Source organism: Aptenodytes patagonicus, chromosome 7 (assembly GCF_965638725.1).
Source record: "Aptenodytes patagonicus chromosome 7, bAptPat1.pri.cur, whole genome shotgun sequence".
Classification (NCBI taxonomy): Eukaryota; Metazoa; Chordata; class Aves; order Sphenisciformes; family Spheniscidae; genus Aptenodytes; species Aptenodytes patagonicus.
In genome coordinates this window covers 30,370,975-30,392,842 of record NC_134955.1, presented here as the reverse complement: position 1 = coordinate 30,392,842, position 21,868 = coordinate 30,370,975, and the positions used below count along the sequence as shown (strand labels likewise).

Here is a 21,868-nt window from a genome sequence, read left to right as displayed (position 1 = left end):
TTGCCCGGCACCGCCCGGAGGTGCCCCGCTGTCCTCCCCGGTAGCTGGACGCCCGCACCGGGGGCAGAGGGCGACGCTGCCGGGACGGAGCCCTGAGGCTGTCCCGACCCCTCCAGGCTCAGCCGGGGAGCAGCAGCAGCCGGCCCCCCTCGCCCCCGTCCCCCGCAGTGGGATTTCTGCTGCCCCTGGTGCGACAGGAGCGTTGTCGCGGAGCTGCCCCAGCACCCGGCCCTGCTGCCCACCTTCACCTCCTTTCTCCCGGAGGAGCAGTTGGCAGAGGAAATGGAGGCACGCTGCTGCTCTTGCCCCTTCCTCCCCTCCCTGCTGCCCGAGCCTTTCCTACGTTTCATCTGCCTCCAGCACAGGTCTCCCCCGCACAACTGCAGCCTCCTGCAAACTCCCTGCACTGTCAATATTTCTTCCTCCCGCCTGCACCCTGCGCTCAGCGCATGCAGTCATTATCTGCTCTCCTGCTGACCAGGACTGGTGTACTGCACCATCTTATCTCTGCATGTTTGCTTCATGTTTCATTACACTCTTTGCCTTGTGAGGCTCATCTCATTTGATCCGTTTCTCTCTCTGTGCCCTAGAGCAGTATATATTTTAAATGCTTCATAAAATCTTGCAAACAGGCAAATGAGCACACTTGAAGCATCAGCCTTCACTTTAATATTTGCACCTTGACTCCTGCTACAACATGATTGTTGCTTTTCAGGCATGCTGCTCTGGAAAACTCCACTCCAGCTTCAAGGCACTCAGGCTGCGTAAGAGGTTGGTTAGAAGGACTGTAGAGCAGGGAACGGTGCTTGGTGTGTGAATGTAGAAAGAAAAAAGCCCCAAGGCTGGGATTTTGCGGAAGTGTTGGGGTCTGCTAAATCTGAATTTCAGGACATTCATTGCATTGGACAAGTTTTGGCTGATGCCAAATGGAGAAACCCACCAATTTTTGGAGGTGCAGGATGTCCATGAGAAACAATTGAGAAGCTCCCTTTGCCTCCCGTGGCTCTGGATCACACTGCAGTGCACCTACTGCCGCTGTAGCTACAGCCACACGTGCCTTGTCCTCCCCTGATGACAACTCCTCCTGGCAGGAATGGCATTTGTTTGGCTGCATCCGATATATACATGCAAAATAGTCTGGCTTTTGCTCCTGTTAGTCCTGAAGAGAAGCTGCCGGATGCACATACTGGAAGGCAGTACAACGCAGGTTTATAAACCATATGAAAACACACATTTAAAATACCCAGTTTCTCTTGGGGATAAGATAGCCAGCAGATGGGCAGGGAGTGGGTCACATCTGGGACCTGGGAAGGAGCAGTAAAGAACGCATAAGGAGTGCCTGTGACTTACCCACCAAGATCTATAGGGGAAGAGAGAAATAAAAAACCCATTCTGCTTGGTCAGCTTGTGCATGTTTGTCTTGATGGTTTCAGTGACCTTATGTACACTATAAAACCTGTGTCTGTGGCTGTACTGGGATGCGATGGAGTGCTGTGGTTAGAGGGGAAATGTGCCAAGCCAGAGAATTGTGCACTGAGAAGTCTGGGCTGGACATTGTGTTTGTGCCAAATTTTCACTTGTAGGAACTGTTAAAAAGCAACAGTTAAAGGCACCATGAAGGAGGTAGGAAAAATGGGCTTCAGTGTGCCGCGAGGCAGCTGTGAAGGAGCACCCCCATTCGGTAAGGCAGAAGGGGGTGGCAGTTTTCTGAAGTCAGGGACCCCATTTGTACAGACAGCAGGGAGAGGCTGTGCACCAGAAAGGTGTCAGCCAGGCAAGCCAAGCACTCAGGAGTAAGAGCATCAAATTGAAAAGCTGAGTCAGACAAGGACAGAAAACAAAGACCTGGCAGAGCTCAGCCTGTCAGATTTGTCTGCCATCCCAGTCCGAAGAGTTGCCTTTATTTAATAAATATGTCTAATACCCACTGGGCTTTGGGGCAGCCCGAACAGCTTCATGAAGGTTTTTAATTTATTTTCGTTTCCACAGGCACTCCGCTTTTGATATTGAATAGCCTATGATTTATTTAATCTAAGCCAATCCTGACTGTTGCTTGGCTTATGGCTGCAAGCAGTCCCAAGGACTGCCTAATTGGCCCTTCCACCTTTAAGGGAAGAAGTTGTCTCTGGGGGTATGTAGCCCCCAGCTGAATTCAGGCTTTTGACCTGAAAGACACAGGCGTGTACATCTTCCCACCTGCCATGCTGTCAGCGTTCTACTGGTACCTAAAACCAAGCCATGGGAAAAAGCCTTAGAGATGAAGGAGACCTGGAGAAGGGAAAATGAAGGTTGCTATCCCTGAGATTTAAGCTTTGGAAATGTCATTTCTCACTTGGTGCCTTTATTTCCACCTCCCTAGCTCCAGATTCAAGGTATCAATCTCTGTTATCAAGGTTGCCTTCACAACCTGAAGAAACAGGGGAAAAAAGGAAGCTTGAATTCCAGACAGTACTGCAAAATCTATGCAAAGCAGCTCATTTTTTAATTTCAGAAATGCAGAGGATCAGTGTCACTGGTATGAGCTGCCTGAAGGGGCTATTTTTGTTCTTTAGAAGCTTTTCCCTCTATTCTAACACAGATTAATTATGAATATTTATGTACATAGCACCAAAAATGTGATAAGCAGTTTGCAGGCTGGCTTGGAAAATATGTATACCATATTGCAAAAACTAGCTGTCTCTTCTGGGCTTTGTGCCTGGTCACTCACTCTTTCTAAATGGCTAGCAAAGAACAGAGACAACATGCATTTTAGTGCTGCCGCCTCTATTCAGAGCAAGAAGAAACTGGTGCAGTCAGGAACTGCAGTTTGTGTTAGTTCAAAATCAGCCCCCTGTCACTCAGAGCATGCCTCTGTTAAAACGTTGATAGTCCTTTCTCTGAGCTCAGCTGGGCCATTGCACTGATTTAACAGGCAGAATTTTGTTCTGCTCTTTAGTGAGACACAGCATTTGGGCTAAATTTGCAAAAAGCTGGTACTGTTTTAAGATATACCTGGGAGCCTGGTGCCTTTCTTTCAGATGAGACAGCTGTCAAGATCCTGAGCATTTCTGGCCATCAAAACTTGCAGAGCACTTTATTGAAAGAGAAACATTAAGCCTTCTGTCCAGGGGAGACTCCTACCAGGGAAATTGCAGTATGATGACTTCAAATTACTTCTCTGCTGCTCCAAAAAATAGCATAAATTAATATATGCTGTTAAGGAACTGCCACATGCTGCCCAAAGCTGACAGTAATGGAAAAGTATTTCCAATACACATGGTTCATTAGTTGACTTATGCAAATAGGCATATTGGAAGAGAGGAGCTATTGCTAAATATAAAGTAAGTCATACTGTTCTACGACTTGTGTGAGCTGCCAAAGAACTATGCAGACTATCTGTAAGAAGCCAGTCCAGTGATTTCAACAGGTTTTCAATCAGGCTTTTAATGTAAAAAAAGAAGTGTATTCCTAGTTAATAATAAGCTCTGCCTTTTCTAAATTACAAATTCAAACGTCTATTGGAGTCAGAAGTGGCATTTCCTTCACTGTATTTGTTTATGAGTCTGTGTAATCCAAAACATGTCTATTATCTTTTGCAAAGCCTGTAAAGGGAGAACACTTCATTGCTTCAATATTAACGCTTAGTGCAATATTTGTGAATTAAATTGTGGATATAGCAAAAGAGAATCTGTCTGGACCATTCACAAAATAAGCTTTGATATCCTTTTAGTAAGTAAAAAGCTGAAGGGAGACATCAATAATTTATTAGCACTTGGATTACATCCTCCAGTGCTTGTAGTTTGCTGCCTTCTCGGAGGAAAAGAAGACAAAGGCAATATTGTCTCTTAGGTTGTAAAGTCTTTGCATACTCTAATGTGTTGGTGCTGACAAAGGATGCCTCATTTTGAGGGGCATTTTGACTCTCAGCGTGATGGTCATAGCTCCAGGGACCGCAGTGGGATGAACCACCAGCCTGGTGTCATGTGATGCCTTTCCGATTAACAGCATGAAATGAGCCAGGTGGTATTGGTACCACCCTGGCACATAGGCGCCTCTGGTGTAAACAGCAGGCTTGGTGTCCTGAGAGGCCTGGGCTTTAACAGCCAACGTACAAAACCTCTGGGGACCAGAAGTGGCTGGAAAGCATGGGTGACACCCACACAGACGTGAGGCCCAAAACAAGGGCCATCTCTAGAGGGGTGAAGTGCTTCTCATTCTTTGTCATCTCCTGCCATTGTCACCTCCTGGCACTGCTCATTGTCTTCTCTTTATTTCTCAACCCATCTCTATGTGGCTTTTTGCTTCCATACTGTCTCCCTCCCATTCTCTTAGATGTCCCTGCCCTGCCTCCTACCATTTCTTTCCTGGTGGCAGTGATGCCTATTCTCAAGCTCTAGGCTTAGTAATGTTATTGCCACGTTGTGCAGATATGCCAGAATTTGCACTGACATTCGCTCTTCCCTTTCAGAATGAAATGTTCTCCCTTCTCATCTATTCCTCTGGCTTGTGCCTTTCAAATCTGGCACCTGTCTCCTATTTCTGTCTTTCCCTTATCTTGCTCCCTCTGATGTGCTATTTCCAATACCTGAACAATCACCATCCCCCACAACTTCTTATTTCCCAGCATTTTCAATCTTTAAGTCCTGATAAACCTTTCCTAGTTCTGTCCCTATCTGTCACCACGAGCTTCATCTCCCCTTACAGCACTCTCTTGAGTCATTCCCAAGAAGCACGTAGGAATAAGCAAAGGCTATTCCTCTGCTAACTGTATTGGAGCGGAATCCAACCTCTCTCTTTGCTGCTTCTTCAAACTGTTGCTCTTCCTTTTTGAGGCTGCTGGTGAGGGAGGACATCATCTCCAACCTCCACTGACAGAGACAGAACAGATACTGTCCTCTGAGCCCCACGTAGGACATGAAGGGCCATGGGCAGCATGAGGGACCTAGAGCTGTCTCTGCCTTTCTCTGTGCACAGGAGTTTTGTTTTCTGCAGGTACTGACATTTCCTATTCCGTGAATGCTGAACATACCTGCATAAAACTGGACAGATGCTCTGAGAGACAGGCAGCAGCAAAAGGCCATGCCTACAATAGTTCACCAGCATCCTCTGAGGCTGCTTCTGCTGCTCATGTTGTGCCAAGCCTGAGCTGATGTACCCTGCTTTTCAGTGGGACTTGGTAGCTCAGCTTAACGCTACCCAGGTCCTGTCCACAAAGTGCTTTGGAGCAAATGAGGACAAAAGTCTTTTTACAAATCAGTGTAAAGGCACCCCAATTTTAATGGGGTGCTATGGACAATGAGAAGGAATTTGAGCCCCCAGATTCTCTCTCCTCAGCACTGAGGAGCTTTGTAAATCAAAGGGAGTAGCAATGGAAAAATCTGTTCACAACATTTTGTTATCTTAAATAGGAAAGAGAGGTCCTTAGACAGTGGCTGACCAGAGGAGCAATCCTAGGCTAGGCAAATCACTGGTGGTTCCAAGCACCAAAATAAGGTGTGTGTGGCTGGAAGAAGAGCAAATACCTCTGGTCCTTAGCAGAAAATACCTAACTAGCATGGGGCTTGGCCAGCTTCTTTCCCAAGTTAAACTTGGAAGCCCAAATCTATCCATTGACCTGCATGGCTCACGACTTCTGATGCAGAACAGCCATCTGGGCAGTGCCATTCCAGAGCCAAGTCGATAATTTGGAGAGTTCCCAACATTTTCCCATGGGAAGAAATCTGGGCAGTTGCTGCTGCTGCATGTCTCTAGAAGGCAGCCTGCCAGCGCTCAGGGCTGTTGTCCAGTGCCAAACAGACTTTTAAAATGCATGGCCCTCAGTGACAAACCAAAATGAAAAGGTGCATGCATGCATTTGAGCAATCAATGCTCCCACACAGTGACATTAAGCAAGCACTGGAGTGATCTCTGCTGTTTCCCCTGTAACTGTGCTACTGAAAAAAAGGGCTTTTAAATATTGGTGTTGCTAGTGGTGCCACTTGCCACTAACAGAAGGGGGGCTCTCTGCCTGTGAGCTTTCCTCTGGCCACCATCAACTTCTTTGCTCCTGACATAGGCAACTGTCACGAGAGATCACAATAGCTATAATTACCTCTGAAAATAATAAAAAAAAACCCAACACTGATGAGAACTTGTCAGGCAAATAACAAGCATAAGAGAGTACTCTAGAAAGACGTTTTCATGTCAGCCTGGTAGAGGAGTGTGTACAGCTGAACCTTTCTGATGACTTCACTTCCATCACCAAGTGAGGGAACAGTCCTGTCCTGGTGCCAGGCATACACCAAACTTCACAAGCACTGAGCCTCTGGAAAAAAAGGGTGCAAGTTCCTACCCTGCAGAAGACTGGCAAAAGCACTTCTTCAGTGTATGAGGTGGCAACAGAGTTCAAAAGTGACTTGGCACTATGTACCAGTGCCACATCTAGGTATGAATATCCCATGTGAAAACAATACGGTTCTGGTAGTTTCCTTAGAATACCCCTCTTCCACGTGTCTCTTCCACCTTGCTGGACTGTCCTTTTAGACAGTTGTTTCTCATTAGGCTGCTTGTCTCTCCCTTCCCAGAAAGCTAGGTGAACGCAGTTTGTGTTGCTACCTGAGAAGCAGAAACGCACACCGCCAGCATGCTCCTCTGGGAACCCACAGCTTTTCACGTCACTCTCAAGGAGATGGGAAACCAGCTCTGGCCTTGCAAGACTCCATGGGCAAGTACTCACAAAGACAAGGCACAGCTACTCACAACAGCCCTTTACCTTTTCTAAGATGAAGGCAAAACCCCAACTCTGTGTGAGTGCAGTTAGTTCTGCCTGACCACTTAAATCATCAGGACATCATGATCATCACTGTTAAAAACTCCTGGCAGATCTCGCAGCATTAGCACAGCTATTTAGAGTTAAGTACTTCAGGCTTGGGTCCACTGGCAGTATGAGCTAGCTGCTCTGCATGCACCTACACTGAATATTGAGCTTCCTAAAGCGAGTGCATTGCAGAGGCCACGCTTTCCGTTCCCAGGGTGCGAGAGTTGGGAGCCTGGGAGAGGTAGGCTTCCCATGGCACTCCTTTCAGTATATATTCTGGCTAGTACAGATGGGATTTGGACAAAGCATGTATGCATCACTCTCATCCTGCTCAGGTGCAGAAGTATAAGGTTTTCCCCATGATACAACAGGAAATAATCTGAAGCAAAGAAAGGAACAAATCCTAAATTGCCAACCAGCCAGCCAGTTCTTCAGGAGATTTGCCATGGAGGATAATCATCTGGGCATACCCAGTGCTTTACACTGTCTTAAATTGCATGAAATACCAGGCTTAGGCATTTTGACAGGCTTCCTTTAAAATCTATGACAATAGACTTGAATGAATCCACTACGTCGCTCAGATTTTGGTAGACAGATCCTGCAGCAGCAGCCATGAGAGACACTGTCCTCAGCCCAGAGAAGCTGAATTTCAGAAATGTTGCTTTCCTCAGTGACAGCAGGGGCAGAGGGCATTGTCAGGCAGGGTCAGCTCAGAGACCATTTTCATTTAAGCCTTCTGTGAAGCAGTGACTGTCGATGACGATGCATTCACCATCTGTGCAAACACTGATTTTCACCTGCAATACTCTTCAGAGGCAGTGTTTGAATGACCTGACTTGAGAAACACATTTGCTTGACTGCCCCTTCTGATTTCCACAGCAGTCTGTTCTCTGGAGTCTCAGCTGTACGGCAGCTCGCTTTTAGCTGGGTTTTATTTCGGTTTTGTAATGAGGGGAGGAAAACCCAGTGTGATATGGATATGTTATATAGACTGAGCAAGAAATATCTTTATTTGCTGAAGATGTGTGTTATTTCAGGATATTTTCATTTAGTCTGACAAAAATGGCATTTCTATAGAAACAATTGACAAAACAAAGAACAAAGAGGAAATCCCATGCTAACTGTCAAAAGCCAACATAATGTTTGGCAGATGCATTGCTAGAGATGAGTAAATACTCAGCTGGTTTGGGCTTTTAAAATACATAACCCTTCCCCCTCACTTACATGGTTAAATCAATTCATATCAGGCATGGATGCGTGCTTTTTATTGGTGAGCAAGTAGAGGTTTGATTTAAAATACCCCTGCTTCACCTAGTCCCAGGGATGCCCAGCAGCCTTTGCTCAGTGAGGTGTTACCGCTATGAGGTCCCAGGGTTCCACCCCAAAAGTAGACCAGAGCTGCAGAAAAAGCCACCCAAAGCTCTGTGGATGGATCTCTGAGGATATTCAGACACACACACCACCTCTGCTCACCTATCGTGTTCTCCCACCAGCAAGAAAGTGACCACTGATTGCTCACAATCCAGTTTTACTCTCATGCACACGCATTTCTTTGAGAACATGTGTAGTTTTTTTACTACCAGAGAGAGTCCTGATGTGCTGTGCATGACACCGCTGTGTGTACGTCCCTGCTCTGCTGGCGCAGGGCTCTCACTCTTCTAGCTGGATTCCTGCAGACGTTGGTGTTGATGTGCTGTGCAACCAACTCCTTTGAGGCATGATATGTTACCATTCCTTCTGAGTTCAATGCTTAGTCCCTTGCAGAGTTGAACCTTTAGTGCAGGTGACAACTTTTACTACCGAACATTTTGTCCTACCAGACAACTCTTTTTTACAAGGGAACATGAGTAAGGACTTGTATCTTGGACCTATCCTATATTATCATCTGTTCTCCATTCCCAAGCAGACCTGCGTGCTGTCCACTACCCTGCTCTCCAGCTACTCTGTTCTCGACTTCAGTTTCTGTCTTCTGGCAACAAACCACTAGGATTACCTGTCTCCTTGGTCACCTGCTTCTTAGACAACTCATCCTAATATTTATCGTCTCTGCAACACACATAATACTATTGTGTTTACAGATTTACCTTTTCTGATCCCACCAAGGCCACTGCCATATTGTCTTTGTCGCTCTGGTCCGTTCCCTTTTATAACCCAGCATTTGGCTGTGGGCTCTCATGCTTCTCTCTGCTTTGGAAGACCAAAACCATCCTCCAGAAAGTCACGTGAAACTATTTGCTTGTGGCAAGCTAGAAGAAGGAGATGAGGGACATTGTTGGGGCTTGTGACAAGACCGATGACCTTTTAAAATCTCATAAAATAGCTCTCCTTATGTGAGGAATGTTGCAGTTCACCTCCAATGACTCTTAGAGATGCTCTGGTGGGAATTTCTTTGCTAGAACAGCTTAGCAGATCCACGCAACTGTGTTGGTACTTATAATTTATAGGATAAATATGAAGATGCACAAGCATGATTTATTGATAGAGCATAAGCTATATATAGTGCCCTTAACTGTATTATTAAAACTGAAGGTAAATAATTAATGGAATGAAGAAAAGATACATAAAACTCTGTCAGTTTTGATGGGAAGCATTCCTGTCTTGCAGTAATTAAAATTGAATACATTCTGAGTATATTTTTATACCTTTCTGACAAAAAAGATTATTTGCCCACTTCACATGCATGCTAAGAGACACTGTGTGTGGCTACAGAACCTGTGCAGCCAGCGTGAGAGAAATCAGGGAGGAAAAATGCTTACAGCTGTCAGGCGTGAATGCCACCTCGCACTCAGGACAGGATTACTGTCTGTGGGTATTGACCAGTTCTGCCTGGTTGACCCTCAGATTAGTTTCAGATTAGATATAACTCAAATAATACGTGTTAGTTTTGCTAAATTCAATGCTGACCATTCACATGAGAAGTATTACAGAAAGGTACAGGCTTACTTTGGCAGAAAGCAAGAGACAAAGTTAACATTTTTTATTACTAGAATCAGAGGACTACTCAAGCAAAGCAAAATTCAGCTAGCAATTGGTTATGTCTCCATAGGCACCTCTCCTGGGTTTAAGAGGAAAAGATGATGGATGGACCACCCCGAAGAACCATAACTCAAACAGGCCCCTTCATGATTCAGGCCATGTAGTTTACTGAATTGATTCAGTTAAAGACACATAGGGTCAAATATCCTGTAACACCTTTAGGGTATCTTTTTTCACTGGATGAATAGTCATTCATTTACATCATTTCCATACTAACAACGTTAGTAAGGTCAAAGTGACCTTACAACTAGTTATTTAATTCCCTGGAGTCAGAACAGCTCGACCTCATAAGCGGCTGTCAGACAGTCTAAACAGTCCCAACACTTAACCTAAACAAGTTCCAATGCAAGCAGTGCCAAGGCCTCCCTGCCTCATTGTCCAGGTAAAAGAACCCAAATGTCTTCATCGGGGTCCACGGAAAATTGTTCCTAAGTTCAGCACCAGCAAAGTCTTGGAGTGCGAGAGGTCTTCTATTCGCACCATCTGCCAAACCCTTTTGTAAAATCAATGGTGCTCTCTTGTCTGGTCTGAAGATGAACGGTGCGATAAACTAAAAACCTAATTCAACCTTTTGCCTCAAGCAGAGACATAATCCATTGATTTCAATAGATTTTGGAGCAGTCCTACATGATCAACAGAGTCCCAGAGCCACCAGCAATGTCGGGCAGTTCCACAGAGAAAGGAGTAGAAACTGCTGCTCTTGTGGTTTAACTGCAATAAACTTGAACAATTATTTCAAAGTGTTTCTTGCATCCTAAACCAGCAGAAACTGGGAATGACAAAATTAAGTGGCAGATGGTGGTGGTAGGGTAACAGTTGATCTCAGTGAAATGGAGAATTGGACATCACATTTCTCAGCAGTCACTGCTACTCCTGAACTAGGTTTGACTTTAATTTGATTCCAGTTCCTTTAGGGAGTGCAAAGCAGAGCTCCACCAGCTGATGAACTGCAGTCTGGCAGGGCAGCATCAGAGAAGCACTCCAAACACTCTCGAGGCTCTCTTCTGAGAATTTCCAAATGTAATTAAGAGCAGCTCTATTTATTCCTCCTGCTAGGGGCACCTATAAGCACCAGATGTAATAGTAGTAGCTGCTCAAACACCTGTGCCAGAATCAGGTGGTAGAAAAATGTCCGCTCATAAGGTTAGAATTGGGGTCACTCTTGGCTATGTAGTCAGTTGGTCTAATGGGGCACCTTCAAGTGATTTTGGTGGTTTCTACTTCAAGAAGTGCTCAGTGACCTAAAATAGTGAGTTGTCAACTTCATGGTCTCAGGAACACGGTTGCTCATCAGAAGATACACAGCTGAGGGAGACATTTTCTGCCCAGCACTTTCACTGAGAATTTCTATTTTGTATGAGTTCATCACAGCCCTGGTTCCCTGACACTTTGGTTAAGACTGGCTGGCTGTTGACAGGATGAAGGTTTATATTAATTTCTACAGACTTAAACGCTTTCAATGCTCGTAACAAATCTTGTTTCTGGCTGTAATTTTGCACTAGTATCATAGCTTTCTGAAATAATAAAAACAGTAAGATTCAGTAGACAAGAATAGAGGATTAGGGCACCTGTGGTGAGTCCTTCCCAAACAGTGAGCCCACCTGGTCCAGTCCAAGCTCATTTATTTCTGTCTGTACTCATGCCCACAGAATTCATCTCCCAGGTAAAAAGGCTGAAAGGCAACCAAGCGCTAAAACTAATGACCAGTATTAAAATCAATGCTTCTGCAAGTTATGACAGCTTTCCAGCACTTTTTAATAAAGCTTGGCATATATAATAAATGAATAATCAGACATGAATAATAAATTACAGCTATGTTTATACAGCTTTATGTATCTGATCTCCTGAAATAACTCCAGTCTCAGGAACATCAACACCCTCTAATAATGAAAAGGCACAGATCATACATTTACATAAACGTATTTCTGTATGTGCAGCTATAGGATGCAGGTGCCCTATATTTAGAGCCAACGAAAACGCCTGAGAGAATCTGCACTTGGACTGCACAAGCCAAGACCGAATTTGGGGAGTTCAGCAGCAAAACTTTCTTTCACGAGCACCAAGCCGCCAGTAGCAGCTGACAGCCTCCCCACACCTTCTCCCCAGCCAGCGGGGAAGCCAGCACAGGGCCTGCCTCAGATTCACCGCGGGACCGTGCCTGCTGTGCAGCTCCACGCACCCGCCCCGAAGGGGAACCGCAGGTGAATCCCCTGAGGGGAGGGAAAATGGCGCCGCCCGGCCCCCGCCGGCGCAGAGGTGGTGGCGAGAGCGGGCGGAAGTGACGCCTTGCCGGGCGGAAGTAGCTGCCGCAGGGCAGAGCGGAAGTGCTGGCGGTGAGCGGCGCGGGTGAGGCGCAGGTGAGTCGTGGGCCGAGCTGTGGGAGCAGCGGGGCCTTTCCCCCCCATGGAGTGCAGGGTCCCCTGGGGCGGCGGCGGCAGGCCGGGCCTCGCTTGGGGCAGCCAGCGGGGTCCCGGGGCTTCGCCTTTACTACAGCGTAAAGAGGAGCGCGGCTGCAGGCGGCGTGCGGCCTCTGGGGCAGCGGCCGTGCCCCCCGGGCGCTCTGTGCTGCGGGGCCCTGTTTCGCCGGGTCCCTCCCCCTTCCCCGTCAGGGAAAGGCCTCACCAGGCCTCCGGGCCTTAACCTACGTTGCGTCTTTAAGACTTCGTTTCAGACTCATTAGGGAAAGCCTGTGAGGGCTGTGAACGCGGTGGGAGTATCGGGACGCATCAGCTCTTTAGATTTTTAATAGCAGCTTGGTGCTTTTAATTTTATGTTGTGCTATGCTGGTGCATCTTTATCGCAGAGGCTCTTCAGGGAAGCTGGGGACAGAAGCGTTTCTGGAGGCAAGGTGCTGTATGCATGCACACGGTATGTGCCTGACAGGCAAAGTAGCAGTCAGTGAGTGTTGCGTGACCAGCGTGAGATGTGGAGCTTCTCTGAGGAGGCATTCTTGCAGGTTTTGGCAGGGGCTTTCCTTCTGGGAGGAGGGTCTTTACAGGTATCTGCCTTCTCTATAGTAGATAAAAGTTGCTGCCTGTCTTGTCAAGCCTACATATTTTAGACTGTTGGTCATTACAGTATTGTGTGCAGAAAGCATTTTTGTGACAGAGCAGAGCATGCACATCACTATTTTGCAAAGTAGCCAAGAATCCTGAGCGAGGCTTTCATTGACCAATAATCTAGAGCAGAGAAATTGTACCTTTCCATTGACTGCTGAGCTGTCTTGGAGAGGCTGAGATGTGACTCTTTGCTTGTCCTTTTAATTCCTTACCTCAACCAACAAGGTCTGAAGAAATGTGTTAATTTGAGGCATTGATTGTGACAGCAGGACCTTGTATTCTTCTTTGACCCAGGTCTGATAACTTTAGCAAAAGAATGCAAAGTTGTAGACTTGAGGATGGGGGGAAAAAAATGACAGGGTTCAGCAATCAGGAGGAGTCAGAGATGATTCTTTGCTTTTACATGTACTTGCTACCTTTTCTCTTTTAACTGTGTCTAGTTCATGGCTGCTGTTGTGATGTAAGTGTCTCCCTTGAGCTGTAGGGCTCTGCTGCTGCGGAAAAAAAATGCATTGTAGATGCAGATGAGCTAGAATAAAATAAAAACAGTATTGGATTATATCAAGTAAGTACATTTTTTTGTAGCCTGATGGAACCTCTAAAAACCTTGGACAAATGCAGTGCCTGATTCTTATGTTGTTTTATGTCTGCTGAGAATAGTGGCAGAAGTTGGTGATATATGCCTCAGAAGCTTAAATGCTGCTTCTGGAAAGCATTGGAAGAGTATTATAGACCTCAGTTTTTCTGTATAGTAAATGCCATTCTCTGTGATACACTGGTGCTGCATTAATTGGTGATTAGGGTCCCTTACTGTCCTAACTGGCCTTCCTTCTCAGGCTTACACTTGAGCTGAAGTTGGTTAATCCAAAAGTGTATCTTGGCACTTGAAGCAGTCTCTGGCTTTATTGCCTTCTGTGCTTTTGTGTCTTCTTTTAGTCTGACCTAGACCACTGGTCCCAGCTGCATTTGTAAAACTTCCCGCGACACTGATGGGCTTTTCAAACAGTATCCGTGGAAAGTCCAGAGCATTACAGAAAACCATTCATTGAGACTTCTAGTGCAGACAGGTGATACAACAGCAGATGATAGTGTATTCACATACTAATCACTATGTTCTGGTGCATATAGGTGCTTGTGGTCCTTTGACAGCATTTCTGATCCCTTACATGCATTCCTAGGGCAATATCCTCAGCAGGTTGCGTATGTCAGCTAGATGGTGGTCCCTCTAGTCAAACAGTTTGTGTGTGGTTAGCTTTTAAGTAGCCAGTTGCAGGATTGGCGATAACCAGACCATAGGATGCTGGGGTTAGTGCTGATCATCAATAGTGTGTCATTTTTCTTGCATGTTTTCTCTGAGCTCTGGTGGATAAGAATTATTCCTTATGATGGCCAGGTGAGTGTTGCTAATGTGCTTAGATGGCTTCCAGGAGGCATGGAAAAAGGTACCATTAGAAAGCAAACTATTTTCACTACATTCTGTCTTCTGCAAGTCCTGTATGTATTTAAGCAATTTCTAGCTCACTGGACTGCCGAAGGACCAAGTCAAAGGCCTTGGTTGTATTAAATTTCTAGACCCAGTTAGAACATGGAAAGAACACATTTGAAGCTTTTATCTATTTTTGCACCAAACTAATGTCCACCTCTATATTACCATCTTGTAACTGTTTACATTCAGGTGGCCTCTATATCTAGATGGAGGAAGGAGTGACTTTGAGGAAATGGTTCCTGGAACAACATCTAACCTCTTTAGACAATAACTGCATAGTTGGTTTCTTGTGCTTGACAGTTCCCCAGACAAATTAAGGCAGTTTCAAGGCCTGCTATATTTTTTGATTAACTTTTTTAATACGCAGGGACTTGGACAAGTGTATGTACATCCCTGTGTGGAAGAGGCTTATTGCAGAAAGATTAGCAGCACACCTTGCTTATAACTGGATGTTTTGTGTCTGTTAATCCTAGCATCATCCTCATTTGGGCTTTGAAGTCTGTGATGATAGGGCATGAAACACGTGGCTTCTGATGCATGTGGTGCTACTTATGCATATCAAAGAGGGACCTATCAACTGAAGTATGACTATTGGAGCCCCTGTTGTGGCAGAAAGCTCCATAAATAAGCAGCAGGTAGGTGTGTGCTTATGCTAGGAGTGCACAAAAAAAGGAGCTGTCTGCAGAAGTTGCAATTTTTGCTGTACAGTTGCAAGGGAACGCAGCTGAAAAGGAGTGTTTCTGCATTCTTGGCATCAGTCAGAACCGCAATGACATCCCAGGTGTTGTTTTGTTAAGTCCTTCTCCAGCAGTAGCAAGGCACCGTAGCAGGGTGCTCCCTTCCCTTCCTGCCCTGAAGTAGCCTTTGCTAGTAGCTGTGTTCCACAGATGTCCTTGACAGCGTTGGTAGAGAAGTCAGGCATTTTCCCTGTGTGCTGGAGGAGGGTTTTGTTGTTCAGAGGGTACAGGGAAGTTCCCCTTGCTGCTGCTTGTGCCATATGTCTGCTTGGTGTAAGTGGAAGTTGTTGTTCTGGGACTCTTGAGCTGACAGCTTTCATTAAGGTCAGTGTTTTGAGATGTCTGAAATTGAGCAACTAACTCGTAATGTTGGCATTGGATGAAGAGATCTGGTTCCTCAGTCATGAAGTGCTGAAGTGAATGGAGTCCTTGGAAACCTTGAAACCTCTGAAAATCCACTTTCTTTTGTTACACAAAACTCTTAAGTCTGAATGGTTTTAGTCCAGCTTTTGCACAAAATGAGGGGCAGGAAAAAAAATTTCAGCAAGTCTTACATGGTTGGTGGTTTTACACTAAGGCCTTGATTTAAAAAAAAAAACAAACCACCACCACCAACCAAATGTAAAACTCCCTGGACCTCTTCGTGCTCTTGGAATCAGCAGCATCACATCTAACCAACCTTGGTCAAGAAGAAGATCCCTGAAAATAGTATAAGTATTCCAAGTGTAGGTCATAAATACTGCATGAAGTAATTCTTGTGTCTGTAAGCATCCTTCCCACAAGGTATCTCCCCACATATTTTACAATAGGGTATGATAATAGTATAAGACAAAACATTGGCTTCAGGGCAGTGGCTGTGCCTGCACAATGATTGAACTTTGTTTTGGTCTGAGATTAAGACAGAGATTCACTTCCAAGCTTTGCATTTTCTCATGTGTACAGCCTATCCATATGGCAGATAATTGTAGTTTTAAAAATCCATATCCACTTTCCTTTCCAACTTCACAATAAATCATCATTGAGTCCTGATGGGCTTTTAAAAGTAGAAGAGATCAAATATGTACAAAATATTTCAACATACCAAGTGTGGGAGGGTGTCAAATCAGTAGCATTAGTGCTGATCAGTGATGCAATTAGTGTGAAATGTATTTGCAAACACTTTACTTGCTGCCTGTGAGAAATGGATTGATGGTCCCAGGCTCTGGGAATAAGAGGTTGGGAGTAATACTCGCAAATATTTTCATGCCCGGTAGATGGGAGGTGGAATAGTTGCCTTCCTAGTAAGTTTTCATATGCACAGAGGTAAAAGTCTTTATAAATACCACCCTTGACTTTGAACCCAAAACTGGCCTGGGCAGTGAATGAAAACACTTGGAAATAGCATGACTTCTGCCAATAAGAGGGCAGTGAAAGAGTGAGAGAGAACTAAAGCAGGAGGAGTAGATAAGGAAGAAAAACTTTTTTCACTTGGGAGATTTGAATGAGGAGGAGAGTGAACGGAGTCAGTGAGAGTGAGTGCATTGTCCAAATCTACATGGACAGGCTCTTGCATCATGACAGGGATGCTAATGTAGGATCCTGAGAAGACCGTGTGCTGGACAGGGGAGGTCTGCATGATACTGTGCTTCTGATGTTCTTGGTTGGTGTTGATAATGGAGTAAGTCAAATCTGTTGTCTTGGACCAGGTGCTTCTGTGGCTTTGCAAATCCAAGGCTGTGGTGTTGGCATTCTGGCAGCGATGCACTTGTTGGCTGGCTTTTTGCTGGATGAATGCCATTCTGCTCACAGCTGGCTAGTAGACCAGGTGTTGGCTTGTCTAGTAGCATGTTGTTCAGCAACGAAGAACATGAACAGTTTGTCTGGGACTCTGGTACAACTAGTTGTGTCCTGGGGTGATCCTGGAGTAGGGTGGCTGCAGTATGTACAGGAACAGCAGAGTGGGACAAAAATGAATAGTTTTCCCTTGCTGTCCCCATCCTATCCGCAGGAAATCCAGTTCTGTAACCACTTTTCCATGTCTTCAACAGATTCCATGTGAACAGCACGCAGGGCCAGGCTGCAAGAGCAAGAAGGCAGAATGCTGTCGAGACCAAAGCCTGGGGAGTCCGAGGCAGATCTACTGCACTTTCAAAACCAGTTCCTGGCAGCCAGAGCTTCACCTGCAGTGAAGATTGTGAAGAAAGCAGACAAGAGGAAGGGGGAGGAAGGGAGCACAGATGCTGAGAGACCCTCACTACAGGACAGCAAGGATGTAGTCATGTTGGATGGTAATTTCCCGTGTGGGCTTCTTTGAATTACTAGGATTCTCTGTCCCTTTCAGTGTTCCTCAGTACTTGCCTTTTCACCTCCCTCGTAACCCAGTGTTGCTTTTGCCCTGCATGTGTGTCCTCCTTGCAGTACTGTTTGTTCTTAGCCTTGTTGGAAAATGCACTTGTCCAATGTTACTAGCATCCAGTGGAACCACATTTCCAACACATTGCCTTTGTCTACATTTATCAGCTGTCTGTGGTACCTTGCCAACCTTGCAAGAGGTGTTTTCTGTGATTTGTACCCATTGGACACTCACTGCTCATTTTGCCATCTATCCAGACCCTGTTCTCAGTGTCTTTGAGATTTGGCTCTGCTAACAGCTCCAGCTTTCAGCCAGCAGATTTGGTTTGGTAAGCCTCCTTCCTGCGGTTTTGTTTTCCTCCATCAGTAGTAACTGTAACACTTCTGTCATGTGCTTAATAGTCTCAGAAGCTCAAGGTGCTCTCTTAAAAGCAACAACTTAAATCTTGCAGTGCTTGGTTCCAGGTAAGGAAATATGATCCCAGTTTATAGATAGTGAAAAGGAGGCCTTGACTTGCTCATGGTCATACAAATCACTCACTGTTAGAACTGGCAGTGGAAATGTGCTTTTCTGTGCCTGAACACAACCTGCAAGGATACTATTTGTTTCTGTACAGCCTTGCTTCTTCCCTTAATACTTGCAGTCAGGCCTCAGTACGCTTTCCTGCTTGTGCAGCTCTTCGAAAAGACTTTAGGGCCAATACATAAATGATAAAATTCTTGAGCATGTTTCTCTCCGCTACCAAGTGCAAGTCAGAGACAGAGGACTCTTAATTGTCTTATTGCTTCCTCACCTTCTTTGTTTTTCATCAGAGCAATAATAGGTGGTATTAGGGAGCCTTGGTCTGGTACCTATTGCACAGTAGTTATATATGAGTAACTTGACTGCTTTTTTTCCTTGTTATTTCCTCTCCCCAGATTTTCCTGATATTCTCCCAGCACTAACTCCAGCTCCTCCAAAAAAGTCCAAGATCAAAAGTGCCTGTGTCCACTTCGAGGATGAAGATCCAGAGGAAAGACTGGAGAGTCACGATCAACACATTACAGCAGTTTTCAGCAAAATTATTGTATGTCTGGTTTTTATGTGATGGTCTAGTGTTTTTTTGAATGCTGTGAACTAAGCAGTGTACAGGGATGAAGGGTTCTGTTGCTGCTTTTTATTTCTACAGTGTAATGAAGCAGTTGTAGCACTGTAGACCAGTGTCCTGGAGCACCTTGAAAGAAAAAGCTCTTTGGGTATATTTTTGCTGTCTGTTAAATATGGGTTTGAATCTGCTCTCCAGTCCAGACTGCCTACAGGTCACACTGCTTGCATGCAGGCACGTGCTCTAGTGTGGGTTTGGGTGAGTTTCTGGACTCTCTAAGGGGGATGTTCTCATTGCTCTGCAGCGGCCCAGGTTTTCCTTTATCTGATTCTTTGAGTGGTGTGTGGAGTTTGGTAGTCTAGCCTTTTGGAGAATAGCCTCACTTTAGCTTAAATAAGCACAAGGTATTCTGAGCCTGACAGCAATGCAGCAGAAAGCTTGTGGGCTGCAGAGCTGAGAGATTTTGAGTCCACTCTTAGCTAAATGATATAAACATGTCTGGCTGTTGCGATGATTTCTACAGGGTTTGAATTTTTTGCTGCAGGAACGAGACACAAGTGCAGTAGCAGTGACCATGCCAGTGCCCACAGGAGACCCGTTTCCAAGGACATTTCACCGCTCTGAGATAAAAAGTGAGGTAAGATTGGGAGCAGCTCTTTTATGCTACCTTCGTTAACGATTAAAGCTTCCCCACAACAAAGCCTAATGCTTGGTAGGTGGTAGGGCTCAAAATAAGTGACTTGGCATGCTGGAGATTATGAGCTAGCTCAACATATCTCTGGCATTGCCACCTTAGTGTAGGAGAGAGTTCTTCTACCAAGCTGCCATCAAGTAGGTACTCCATACCCTGCAGTTAAATAGCATTGGAATCCTTTTGGTTTAGGAAAAAGGCGATCCCCTTCAGTTAACTTTAGTGAGGTGGATCAAATCTGCGCTGCTGTAATAGAATTGATCCTGTTCTGTTTGTTTTTCTCTGAGGAATGATCTCTGTTAATTTGTCCACGAGGTTTGATTAAGTCCGTACTTACTGAAGTTGCACCTGATTTCTCCTGCCATGACATTTGGGTGTGGTTGCGGAGATTATCTTTTGCAGCTTTTTGGATTTTGACATAATTTTTTTTCTGAGGCTGTGAAATTGGAAGCCATGGCCGCTATCATTAGTTGTTGCTGTAGTAGCAAGAGCTGCTAGCTGAGTGGGAGTCAGATACTGGGAATTGGTATGTGGTTGATAGCTGTGGTTGCTTTGAAGAGGTAGCTTATTTTGAAGGACAAGTTTTTTGAAAGAGCAATACTTTTTAAACTACCAGTTCTGTTTACCTGATGCAGGAGTGCACAAAGCAGCTACCAAATGTTCAGACTACCTTTTAAGCTGCTTCTCTGGACTGGGGACATGCAAGAGTTTTTTTGCTTAGTCTGCTTTGGATTTCCTGTGCATCCTGTGCAAGGCTGTTTGGAGCCATCCCCTTCCATCGCCTAGGCAAGCAGCACAGTAATTTAGTCAGGATTATTTTAGCACCACTTGCCCACTTCTTACTGTGTAAATCTCTTCACCCTGCTGCTCTCTAATCACCTTATAAGAAGCCTGTTCCAAGCATGTGGTGAGCACAGTGCAGTACAGCCCCATTTATCCTCAGAAATGCAAAGTATTCAGCTATGCAGAGTTTCCAAACAGCAGGAAAGCTGGAACTGTTGTGTTTGGTCATATTTTAGGTGTGCTTGCCTGGCTTGTATTCACTTATAATGAATCATCTTCCTTCTCTAGGTAGCAAAAACATTCATGTTTTTGTCTCTCTGTCCTAACACATAGCATTAAACTATGTGTTAAAAAAAGAATAGCACGTGCACAGAAAAGGGCAGGTGGCTGCCAGCAGCTTCTCTGTGTCATGTCCCAAAGTCTGATCTGAGGGTGTCTTTAGGATCAGATTTATACATTTGTTAGTGGCAGGTGTGCGGGGGAGTCTGGAGAGGAAAGTGGTGACACATGGCTTCCCTGTTTGCAGGTGAAGGTGGGATCTGGAAGAAAAAGCATCTTTGCACAAAAGATGGCAGCGAGAAGAGCTGCTGAAAAGGCAGCAACAGCTCCCTCTGCTGCTGAGTGTGTGCAAATAAGATCAGCTACTCTGGATGCCTTGGATCCTGAGGGATCAGCAGGAGAGGCACCTCTCCCCAGCATCAGGGATGGTAAGTGGAGAAGGTTCTGCTTATCCAGCCTACCGTATTTACATAGCCTTAGTAACCATAACATCAGTGCACCTTATTTTAAAATTAGGGTAGTACTGTTGTCCTCAGTTTAGGAATCTCAAGGTCACTTGGAATGTCTGTGGTGTGACAAGGTTTTGAAATGGTTTGAGACCCAAATTAACATTCTAAAAATTGGGTTAGCTTTCTCACTGATTTCCTTTTTGCTTCACACAGGGCTAAACAGATTTATTTTTCAAGGTTCTTGTCCTCCTTTTCCTCTCTGTTTGTTATATGCAAAGTTTTTCTTGTTTCAGCATTGATTTCCACAATTTTAGGAAAAGGGTTCTTGTGCCTGATAAAGGTGTTTGAGACCACTGTGATGCAGGTTCTCACTCCTACGTAGAAGCTGAAAGCTCAGTCTTCTGTCACCAGATCCGCTGCCATGGGACTGTGGCTTTACTCCATAAGGAAATGCTGTGAGGTAATGCTGATGAGTCAGTGCCACCTCCAGCAGTTACTTGTCTGACAGCAATGTGACAAGGAAAGATGAAACCAATTCAACTGGTTACCAGCATCTCCAGGCTTTTTTTTTTTTTTTTTTTTTTTTGTCTTGGGCAGTCTTATTTGCTTAGGACCACCATGTGTCTGGGTTTTTCCCTGACACCCTCTTTTTCACATTGAAATAGAGGCCAGATGTCATTTGAGGGTTATCGGCGTTTGGCTAAGGTTTCTGCCTGCCCTGACCCCTGTCAGAGAATTGGTAAGAGAACCCACAGACGTGCTGTGCGTGCACAAATCCACCATTCAGGTCAATATACTGTGCTTACTGTATATCCTGTTACAATTGTGCATGTGTACTTCTGTCTGAGAAATCTCAAAGGGAAGTATAGCAGCGCTATAGCTGTGATCCTCTTGAAGCAGAACACTTCTAAAATGTAGTAGCACAACAGAGGAATCAGAAAATGGCTTGGCTTCCTCAGCAAGATTGTTGCGGCGGGATCACTAGAAGCAAGAGGAGAAGGAGGGGAGCTCCATTTCTTGTAGTAACAACGTGTTTGTGCCTGGTAACCCTCAGCGTAGTTGCTGATGGTGGGAAGCTTACTGAATCTTTTACCAGGTCACTCTGTCTTCTTATCTCTTTCTGCTCAATATGCAAGACAACTGCTGTGGAAATGACA

At 45.2% G+C, this 21,868-nt stretch overlaps 1 protein-coding gene across 2 annotated transcripts in view; it reads left to right on the top strand.

The window, feature by feature from the left end:
- Positions 1 to 12,125: 12,125 nt before the first annotated feature.
- The window catches only part of RPAP1 (RNA polymerase II associated protein 1), a 44,178-nt gene continuing 34,435 nt past the window's right edge, over positions 12,126 to 21,868 (top strand). For both annotated transcript variants that reach the window (XR_012995896.1, XM_076344630.1), the window contains exons 1-5: positions 12,126 to 12,168; positions 17,121 to 17,360; positions 18,343 to 18,491; positions 19,054 to 19,146; positions 20,510 to 20,690. Coding sequence is in view for 1 of the 2 variants with exons in the window: in XM_076344630.1 (XP_076200745.1) it covers positions 17,171 to 17,360; positions 18,343 to 18,491; positions 19,054 to 19,146; positions 20,510 to 20,690 (613 nt within the window). In the remaining variant the exon portion in view is untranslated. The remainder of the gene's footprint in view (positions 12,169 to 17,120; positions 17,361 to 18,342; positions 18,492 to 19,053; positions 19,147 to 20,509; positions 20,691 to 21,868) is intronic.